This window comes from Pecten maximus, chromosome 3 (assembly GCF_902652985.1).
Source record: "Pecten maximus chromosome 3, xPecMax1.1, whole genome shotgun sequence".
NCBI lineage: Eukaryota > Metazoa > Mollusca > Bivalvia > Pectinida > Pectinidae > Pecten > Pecten maximus.
Window position 1 is genome coordinate 4153733 of NC_047017.1, and position 11275 is coordinate 4165007.

Here is an 11275-nt window from a genome sequence, read left to right on the forward strand (position 1 = left end):
TGTGACGAAAGGAACTGCCACATAGGTAACAGATTGGAAAAGGTAAGTTTAATAAACGTTTTGTCGAAAGAAATATTATTTTGGCCGTGATTTTCACTTTTTTCATTCAAAATATTTTTTGGCAATATGAAATATTCATTATTTGGTTTCAGGCAGGCTATATTATGAAATATAAAATCGAGACCCGAGTCCCCGGGTCGGCAAATATGGAAACCGGACCCAAGTCCCCGGATCGAGCAATATGAAAACGAGACCCTAGTCCCCGGATTGTGAAATATGAAAGCCAGACCCAAGTCCTCGGATCGAGAAATATGAAAACGAGACCCGGGTCCCCGGATTGTGAAATATGAAAGCCAGACCCAAGTCCCCGGATTGAGTAATATGAAATCGAGACCCAAGTACTCGGATTGGGAAATATAATATATAAAATACCAGTTGTGTAAAATCTCAATAACTAATATTACATATTTGATAATTGTGCGTATTCCGTTATGAAGCTTACGATAGCTGTGTAAATGGTGCCAACAAGTCCAATCACAACTATAGAAAGCCACAGAGGTATCCCAGCAACTACAACAGAAAACAGTCATTTTCGAAAATGAGAAGATAAATAAAAATCAGCACAAACTATATGAATTGGTGCAGAATAAGACTAATAGATATTAGCACAAACTTTATAAATTGGCCAAGGAAAAGATAACCAAAAATCAGCAGAAACTATATACATTGGTCTAGGAAAAGATAATATAAATTAGCACAAACTATATAAATTGGTCTAGGGGTGGATAATAAGGATGATAAATATCTCAAACTTTTTGAATTGGTCTTTGAGAGAATGATAAGGATAATAATCAGCATAAACTATATATAAATTGGTATAGGAGAGGATAATCATATGTAGCATAAACTATATAGATTTGTCTCGGAGAGAACGATAATTATATTAATAAGCATACGTTTTATAAACTGGTCAAGAAGTGGATGATAATAACCTGCATAAACTATATGAATTGGTCATAATACAATATATCATTGGGTCCGAGATACATTTAGGTATAGGAGGGGAAAATCAGTAGAACACTGCCTCTGCTTGCTGAACGCTCACAACCGTGTCAATGTAAAATATGATGTTAGACTTGCCCAAGTCAATATCACAGAAGCAGATGCTGTTTGACATCTAGACTTGCTCAAGTCTTTAACACAGATAGAAATAGATTAAGCCACATATCTATTAGCCCGTATAAAATATTGAATTTTGAATTTGAGCGAGAAAACGTCATTTAAGTCAATTTCACACTTAAAATATCTCGTTACATTTTGTAAGTTAACATGAATATAATCAACGGATATAAAATTATGATTCAATATAGGTTAGGTCATTCTTTTTTATTCGAAAAGCATTTTTTTTTCTTTTTGCCTTTTTTCCCTATTTGGCACGATTATATTAACAACACAATCATGGTCCCCACATAAGAAAAGGAACATTCATCCACGTATGACCTTTCTTACGAAACTAGGCACATAAGCCTCGTCTGTTAACTTTCTGGATGCTAATATAAAACTTGCATGTGCATGCATAAGCGTATAATGTGGTAGATGTATGCCCATAACCGATTAAGGTGGAAAGGTCTTCTTCGACATTATATGCTTCCGAAACGAAGATTACCGCTTACTATTTGATCTGAAATCTGAAAGATTTGGTAAGACAAGACAGGAGCAAAAGAAGAAACAATAAATAAAAGGTGTAAATAGGAGAAATGATTGTAATAGATAAATAAATAAATAAATACATACTTAAATAAATAAAATTAAAAAAATAAACAAATGATAACACAATGGACACAGTCACAAGGGCGGTAGGGTTAGTAAATAGACGATACTGTTAAAATGATGGTATAATTTAGAGTAAATGGTGAAAGTGACATATTTTGTACGGTTTACTATGTGTCAGGATAATAATACGTACCAATTTGAAGCGCCAAGGCTGGTGCATACAATGTTACTCCCATATAGGCAACCTGGAAAGACAGATTATGATAAGAAATAAATACTTGTGGGTTTCGGATTTCCTTATGCCCATATCCTTTCCACCTATCTCACAAATTGCTTTCTTTGTATTTGCAAATTGTCTCTGGCCTAGATTTTTTCCTTTTTTAGTTTTAAATTGCCATTATGGTTTCGTTGTAATGTTGATATCCTCTGTGTGTACCGACATACTTACAAATCGAAGTGTATAGAACTGGACCAAAATAGGAACACAAATAAAATTTTAAAAAATTGCAATACGTACCGTCTGCAGCATTCCAATCATAGTTCCCAAAGTTCGCACGCCTTTCGACCGAAATCGGAGTTGAAGATACTGTTAAAACACAATTTAAATAATGTTACTAATCATTTGATTCTGATACGATAATGTGTGCTGAATAAATGCTTTAAACTGTCTATTCATTTTTTGTCTCGTTTGACCATGCGCTATTCGCAATTATTGTTTTTTTACCCAATTACCGAAATTTACGCATCGTTCTGTTAAGTTTTACTATGATCTGAAGATTAATAGTAACACTATTCGAGCTGAAATAGTTATCGCGGGAACAACAATGTTTGAACCTCATAGGGAATAACAATACTAGTAATAACTACAAGATGAATTAGGGGAAAGTGTGTTTTTACTTACCTCATATGTACTGGTAAGATGTAGAGGGTATAAAAGGGGAACTACAGTAACACTAGCTATAATCACAGATATAAAGTAAGCAAGACCGATGTACACTCCGCGAATTCCGTAGACGTACACCTCGGCCGGAACGCCCATTAGAGAAATCGCTGATGCAAACGTCACAAAAAGTGACAGTGTAACCGGTAAAAGCAAAAGGCGGCGGTTTCCAAGAAAATAATTCTCCAATGTTGGTTTTTTGTTTGTCTGGTAACCATAGTAAACTCCAATTCCCATACAGACACAGAGGAAAATAGCTATAACGATATAGTCGGCGATGTGCGGATCAGGAACGGGAGAAAAAGCTAGATCCATATTTTCTGACTATGAAATGACCAAGCTGTATCGTCACGTCAGTTGATATAAATGAAGTCAGATACTGACACGAGTAGGTTATGCCACACGAATAACTTATGATCTGTTATCAGCACTTAATACGTCCCTCGCCAAGATTACCTTATAATCTAGTTTAAGTACCAGCCCAGCAAACATGTATTGATATTAATAATATTCATCTGTGACTAATTCATATATGTGGGAAATATGAATGAAAGAAAAAAAAGAAAGAAAGAAAAAAAAACTAACAATGAAAACTACTGTCTGCGACTGTTTCATTTTGTAGGGGCGATGAGTTATATAAATAATTACACTATCAAAATGTTAGAGCAATGGTAGCAGTGTACAGTAAAAATGCCCAATTCTGGGCACATGTTTTAGATATGTAAACATCCAGTTAACCCTACATATTACCTCTAATAAAGTATATATATAAGTAAACTGATATTTTCTGTGATTTTTAGAGCTGTGAATACCATGGTAACAGCTTACAAAATGCTAACAAAATTGCAAAATATTATGATATTTGACCCAAAATGACACAATTCTCTACACATTTTTTTATGAAACCTATTTGAAATTAAACATCTCTATCCCAAAGACAGAATTTATCTTGTTTTGACATATGTTGTAAATCAAATTTTCCTGCTATCTACCTTTTCGGTGTGCTTCCATTTTTCGCTGTAGGCAAAACTAAATTTCCTGTGTAAACACACTTTCGGAAAATCCGGAAATTTAAAATCCGAAACCAATTTATTATTTTTTTGTTTTAACAAATGTGAAGCCTGTATGTACTACTTCATACTGAATATACCAATTATAGTGTACATTTATTTTTTTCATTTTTTTATGCATATCATAATACAGGAGTTATTTGCTTCACAAAAAAATCGCCCATGCCAGCCTGTCCTACTGTAGTGTGCTACATGAGATGAAGTAGCACCTTCTGTATTAGTGCATGATATAATTGTCCCTGTATCTTGTCATTCAAAGACTGCATACAACTTAATCAACAATGGTGAGAACTGGCCAAGATCGGAAAACAGCATTACATTAAACAACAAATAGGTAGTTGAAATTTCACAGCTGATCTAGAAATCTATTTAAATTCGCGAACGAAGAGATATAAGAGGCCTGTGATCCTATATCGGTAACGGAGACCGTAATATTGTCATTGTCACTTTGTTAAAGAAACCTACGAATGTGAACGCTCTACGTCCTAAAGAAATATGTGTATAATAAATCACTTGCTGCCATAGCCCACTGCACACCTCATCCCCTTACATGACCATGGACGGTTGTGTGTCCAGCGGATTAAAGTATCAAGTTTATAATACAAATGTGAACAAACACAAAATATTGAATACTATGCGGATATTATTATGACATAACTGCTGAAATATAGAATATAAAATTAAAGAATACATGTTCAATATTAATAATACAAATGGATAATTAATGATAATTAAAATATACAATAAAATACAAATTCAAACATATTGAATACAAATTGGATATATAATAGAGATAAAAAAACGCATTCAATATTGTAACGTGGGACAAGCGAGGTTGTTCTCAAGTTGGGGAAAAGAAAACTCAATAAGGCCTTGGTACCAATTAGGGCAAATTTATATACACAACACAACATAAAATACAGCAAGATAACTACAAATGTTCATATCACACTCTCACATCTTACACATAATTAAGAAAGTCTCTGCACACGTCCCTTATGCTCCAAGACAACACACAAGGTGGAGATCAGCTGCATATTCTTGTCATAGATATAGGAAACCAGTCTGTCTGTCTGATGTAGACTCAGTGTAACACGTTGAAATATCCTACCATGAAATCACAGACAAAATACCTTTTGTCTGTCTGCACAGCCCCCTGCATGGACGGTTGACATCATCGTATGAAGGATATATCTTAATAATCACCGACGTATGCTATCCCGTCGTCAGAAAACCCTCCATCTGGGTCCCCACAAACTCGGCAAACTGCGACATGTCTTCATCATGTGTTATCATTTACTTAAGTCCACTATGGCAGCATCTGGTCCTGTAACACGACTCAGGTGGTTCTGACCATCCGGCTTCACCTCTGTCCTGTCCACATTACTGCTGTGGAAATATAAACACACTTGTTACACACAAATACACAACCACTCATAATGCTCAATTATATGCATGAGTTGAGCGACGTTATATGTTCAGGTGCTTCCTAACACTTTTTGCCTAGTCCGTCCTACAAATGCTCGACTGTGGACATATCTGTACTTTATGTTGGTCAAACAAGAACTGATACGTTGTTTTAAGCCAAAAAGTCACGACAAACCCTAGCAACATGGGGCCTCGCCTTGTCCTGCTACAACGTAAGGTTACATTAATGGATAAGAGGAAGACCTGATCCTGATATCTGTCGCTTTAAGTTACGCAAGAGTCAGAAAATCGCTAACCACGACGTCAATACACATATGGTCGTCCATCAATTGATTAGACATTCGTTAGAAGAGACTTGTCTGGGAAATTTATTGTTTGTTACCGATGGATGGAAATCTTATCCGTGATTTATTAAGTCGCACGTTCATGTTATATACATGGTACAAGCATTTCACTATCGTTTGATTTGAACCATGCAACCTCTTTATTGTTATCGGAATTTTCTGTTGCGGAATCAAGCTGGGATTCAGCTCATATTCAATTCAACCAGCTCAACCAGTACGCCGATTTTTTGTAGATCTATTTCTTGGAAATGATGCCAGATCTTATCAGAAGTATTTTAATTTCATTTTAAGTATCCACTGTAGAAACAATCGAAACAATCGAAGATTTCGCCTATCGATTGCCAATTAGAAAATCTGAGACAAAAAACTGTATTCAATTTTCCGATGTCGCAATAGAGTGTGAACGAGTAACCTCCCCTTGCACAAACCAGGCAGCAAGCGTAATTGCTCCATGATAAAGCAGGTCATTGTCTATAACTTAACGTTTTTGTATGATTTATTTATCTTAAACTTACGTCTTCAAACATATAAATGCGTAGATAATATCTCTGAATTACAAAAAAAAAAAAAAAAAAAAATCACTAAAGAAGATAGTGTGTTGTTAGTTTTTTGGAAAGAATAATTTTTGGTTACATCCTGAGCCCATCGGAATTTATCCAAGAAATGAACAACATGTTGTGTTGTGTTCTTTCTCTCATCTCTCTTTCCTTCTTCTTTTTATCCTTTATGCAAAATAGCAATTGAAGTAAGAATAATAACCTTAAGATGGAAATAGTAAATAAAGATTATTTTTATTTCATTATAAATACTTCATAATAGAATGGAAGTAGTATTTGGTATGGATGGTATTAATTGCAAAGAAGAATGCATTACTGCCTGATGACACCTGATCATCGGGGCTAATCGCAGGACTTGTGAACTCTCGCATCCTATCTTTTTTTCTGGGAAAATGAAATATTTTCGTATTTTGTAGTGTATTTGATTAAAATATACATAAATATAATCCAGGTAGGGTACTGCTAGTGGAATATAGGAATTCACAATCTCCGAGAGTCTTTGATTTATTAATATAAATCATAAGTAAATAAAATGTCTCATTATGGTTCGTCATTGGTGTTATATAGGCGGCCCAGAGACAATGGATTCTTTTGGTACGTGTTGCTTCTCCGATATCTGAAATAAAAAAAAAATGGAAAAAAAATAATGCAGAAACTGAAAGATGAATCAAAACATTGAAATCATCATCATAAAGCAAGATTCTAATGTATATAATACCATTTTAGATATATGATCAACAACATCGACAAATTCGTTACTCAATCTTCATCAAAGTGGTAAAAGGATGGTTATTTGGTTTATCGCCCTTTGAATAACAGGATAATTCTAAAAATAGATATTAAATTTTAAAAAGGAAAGAAAGAAAACATTCATATTAGTAACATAACTGAATGATGATAAGATCTGTTTAAACAATCGTAATAATTTTATAAAATAATAAAAATTATTTCTGGAATATTATTTGTCATAATGAAGACTACTTGTTAGTTTTTGTATTAGTAAGTTGATGTTAGGTAGCAACATAGTTTGATTTATCCTGTATGATTACTTCCTTTGGTTTGGTAGTTTTTTTCATATGTACAATTAGAGTTATCGCCCTTTACAGTTCCTGATATTGGTAGCCATTGCTAGCCTGTGAGACACAACTGTTTTTTAGTTACGTGTAATTTTATGGATCATCTTTTACGTGTTAATGACAAAAAGGAGATAACCAACCTTTTTAGGAATCAAAGAAACCTGATAAGTTTCTATCATAGAAAGCCTGTCGACTTCCAAACCCCAGAATCTTCGACAACAAGGAAATATTAAGCTGCTATCAACAACGTGTCCTCTGTCTAAACCTATCATTACAAAAAGTTTATCAAAAACTTAAAACATAAGCTGTTTAGTGCCTGACAAAAAATCTGAGAGAAAAAAAAGATGTACAGTATTTATGTACAGTGTACCTGTACATACAGGATGATCAACGGATTCACATTTATACAGCGTGAAATCAATGCAATTCATAAACAAACTGCGACATAAGTACAATTCACATTCACAAACTGCGGAATACGTAAAAGTAACATTCACACACCGCGACATAAGTACAATTTACATTCACAAAGCGCGACATAAGTACAATTTATATTCATAAAACCGCGACAAAAGTAATATTTACATTCACAAACCGCGACATAAGTAAAATTCACATTCAACACAGGTAAGTGTATTTCTGTCGCTATGGAAACTCAATGTGTTATAGCCATATAAGGAAAAAATATCAAATATCATTTTGATGCAAAAGACAACAATGTATAAAATTTATCAAAATAAACACGTAAAACGTATGCTATAAAGATGGCATTTGTGATCATGACAATACATTATAATACGATGTTGAAAGGAAATTGCAAATGACTTTTGCATATATGTTACTACTGACTATTTCTGTTAAAATGCTATTACCTGTAGCACAGCTGACCACTAAACCAAGTAAAATAGTCACTATAAAGCCGATGAGTCCATACCACATGTAAGATATATTGTAGATTGGAAAAACATTGTCGCTAAAATAAAATAATGAAATATTATAATCAAATATTTCTATTGTTATAAAAGTAAAAACAAAACAAAAAACAAAAACAAAAACAAAAACAAAAAAACACGTGAATATTGTTTTACAAAACTAAAGGTGCCAGAGTTACGTAATTTTAAAAATACATGCATAATCACTTTTCCTTCAAAATGTAAAGATATTCTTTCTAGGCTTTCAATGGAATGAACGTTAAGCTGAAAGTTGCTAACCGTGGAGAAAAAATGCAATTTCCAAGTGAATATTAGTGTTAGAGAAAATAATCGAAAATAAATAAATGTCATTGTATTTTTCATGGTAAACATCTTTGTTCAACATTGACACAGTTAATTAAATTAAATGATTAGATATACTTAGATATACAACATAATGACTTACAGCGATGTTTCAACCATGTCTGTTACCGAGTTCGAAATGTCCATGGTTGCAATTGTGCTGTTCAACATGGTGGACGACACACTGGTGCTGTTCAACATTGGATAAATTGAGGAGTCGTTTAGAAAACACCCTCTGGTGGTAATCGGTTCTAGTCGAATTGCAGCACTTCCGAATAGTCGACCACCAACTGCTATCCACATATTTAATGTTATAGCCGTGATGCTCCCTACTAAAGCACCCTGTGGAAAATCATATCAAAGGATTTGCAGGTTTTAGATTACAAACTAAAGTGGTTATCATACTTATAATACAGTCAGAATGCCCATTCAAGTGAAACCTCGGTTTTATGAATGAATACGTTTTGTATGTATGATACTATCATAACGTAAATTTTGACATTTTTGTGATTAAAAGTTGCAGTTTCATTGGCTTATTCAATAATCTGTGCTCAGAACCGAGATCAGATTGGATTTTCTCTTGATGGGTACTCTTTACATTTGTCAAACTTATTCGAAACGAAACCGATTTATTGTTCAGTATAAATAAGATGTTAAGAACAAGAATGGAATTATTTACAGAAACATAAACATGAGCGATAAAAAAGGATTAAACTACACGTTTACAAATGTTGATATTGTTGTTATACATATATTAATATATACGCTATCAGAATAACAATAGCAAATAATCAACTTCTTCATTGGCCGTATCATGCAATAAAATGTTAATGTTTCATATGTTGCTTATCATTGCACACAACTCTACCAGATATGATGATTGGTCTTATTAAAAATGGATAGCCTTCACCAATTTCCCCTTGAATGGGCATGACTTTGCCTCGCTTATCTGATGGGCGATACATTTCTTAAGTTGGTGTCTTCCCATCTTCGCTAGCCAAGGCTTCTGATTACGTTACACTCCACGAACCCTTGGCGGATATAGTCGTGTTCAAAACGTCGCGCCCTGGAATCCCAGGGCAACCAATCAAATCGCATTTTACATTCAGGCTTGGTTTCGCATTAAACAAAAACTGCGGCACCCAGTACAGAGCTACATTGTCGACTATGTCATTGCAATTTTACCTATATACAGAGACGTACAATCATTGGGGAAACATTCACAGTGTTTGATCAATTTATATAAGTCATTGAACACATATCTCATCGAAATTGACACAAGCCTTCATGTGTGTCTGTAAACATCACCGATGAAGTACATTGGTAACGCTCAGTTTGATTGGTCGAAAATTTCATGAATAAAGGGTGGTAATTTCGAATCTCCGCTAGAGGGCCAGAACTGACGACTATATCCGCCAAGGGTTCGTGGAGTGTAACGTAATCAGAAGCCTTGGCTAGCGAAGATGGTGTCTTCCATGTTTGCCTGTTTTGTGGTGGAACTCTTTTTCGAATTTCGGTTCTAATTGATATCGAGTGTGGTAGCTTCGTAGATTTTTGTCTTTTCAATTTCATTTGATATCATATGCGTTATCAAGGATTAAATACTTACAATCCAATTAGCATTGGGAAATAGTCCTCCAAGGAAGAATAAACCGGCCATTGGCCCTCCACAGGCACCAAAAATGGCAAGCGTTATCTGAAAACAAAACCTGCTTTCTTGAAATTATGTTGCTAAAAGACAATTTCAGTGATTTAATGAAACGCTATAGATAATCGTTTTCAATAATATCCAGAAAAAAACATGAGCTTGATCTGAATTTGTCAAAATTCGCTATTGTTTTTTTTATCTTTTTTTTTTCTTTCTTTTAGATATTCGTGATTCATCGTTAGTAAATTTTACACAAGTTATCGTATGGCCACTCTTCCTTCTACAGCATATCAACCAAAGATTCCAGTAGTCGATGGTCGGATTACGATTAAGGGGTTAGTTCCGCAAAAGCGTTTGTTTGGCAGTATAGATTTTCCTTTTTGTTTCTATAACACAGTTTTCTGTTTTCGTGATGTTAGCGTATTATATTATAATTAAGTCAATTACCTGAGTGATAGGACCGGGCATGTATTGTAATGTATAGGCGATACCAACAGCAATAACACCAAAAACAACGACTAAAACAGGGGAAAATATAATAATTATAATAGTGTACACACTTGTTGATATAAGAATACAAAATACTGAATATATCATAATATATAATACAATAACTTTACTGAAAAGAATAGAGGAATTGAGTATTGTATATTGGTAGTGATGCATTGTTTATTCATTTGTTATAATGGAAACAGTGTCTGATAAATAACAAAAGCATATTCATCAAAACCATCAAAGACAAAAACGAAGTGTTAACAAAAAAATGAACTTGATTGATTTATAAACGTCATCAATGTTAAAATTTCCTCATTAGATACATTTGCCTATAATATAAATGTGGCAAAGTGCGTAGAAACAATAGAATAATTAAAGGTACTTATACCTGTCAGTTTAGCTACCATTGTCATAGATATTCTCGATGGCCGGAATGAGCGCGGAAGGATATCCTCCACTGTGTTTGCTGCTAGTGCGTTCAATCCCGATGACAATGTGCTTCATCAAAATAAACATTGAGATAAGCATAATCTTTCCCACAAATTCATCTTTTAGAAGTGTATAGTTGCAAATTGATTTAGTGAATGGAAGACAAGTTCAATATACTTCTGTAACGAAAAAAGACAGGATTTTTAAAGAACAAAAAAAAAACTTATTCAACATGCCGCTC

The 11275-nt window shown here is 34.0% G+C and overlaps 2 protein-coding genes across 3 annotated transcripts in view; both read right to left on the reverse strand.

Moving 5' to 3' along the window:
- Nucleotides 1-3217, reverse strand: part of LOC117322981 (sodium-coupled monocarboxylate transporter 2-like) — a 30537-nt gene extending 27320 nt beyond the window's left edge. Inside the window, exons 1-4 of one of the 2 annotated variants that reach the window (XM_033877953.1) lie at nt 2675-3217; nt 2291-2359; nt 1967-2018; nt 503-570 (exon numbers count right to left, since the gene is read on the reverse strand). In XM_033877953.1, the coding sequence (XP_033733844.1) occupies nt 503-570; nt 1967-2018; nt 2291-2359; nt 2675-3028 (543 nt within the window). In that variant the 5' untranslated portion in view covers nt 3029-3217. The remainder of the gene's footprint in view (nt 1-502; nt 571-1966; nt 2019-2290; nt 2360-2674) is intronic. The other variant, XM_033877954.1, reaches the window with a different exon arrangement.
- Nucleotides 3218-7615: 4398 nt separating this feature from the next.
- Nucleotides 7616-10776, reverse strand: LOC117324572 (sodium-coupled monocarboxylate transporter 1-like). The gene is made up of 6 exons (XM_033880492.1): nt 10731-10776; nt 10558-10628; nt 10072-10158; nt 8566-8804; nt 8061-8161; nt 7616-7626 (listed from the first exon to the last, which is right to left on the reverse strand). The coding sequence occupies exons 1-6, from the start codon at nt 10774-10776 to the stop codon at nt 7616-7618; spliced, it is 555 nt and encodes a 184-aa protein (XP_033736383.1).
- Between the last annotated feature and the right edge of the window lie 499 nt (nt 10777-11275).

Excerpts from the sequence above, each read along its gene's own strand:
- LOC117324572 (XM_033880492.1), bottom strand. The coding sequence starts at position 10,776 with ATGCATCACTACCAATATACAATACTCAATTCCTCTATTCTTTTCA. Across the intron at positions 10,629-10,730 it reads CAATTCCTCTATTCTTTTCA|TCGTTGTTTTTGGTGTTATT; the intron begins GTAAAGTTATTG and ends CCCCTGTTTTAG. Across the intron at positions 8,805-10,071 it reads TTCCCAATGCTAATTGGATT|GGTGCTTTAGTAGGGAGCAT; the intron begins GTAAGTATTTAA and ends GATTTTCCACAG.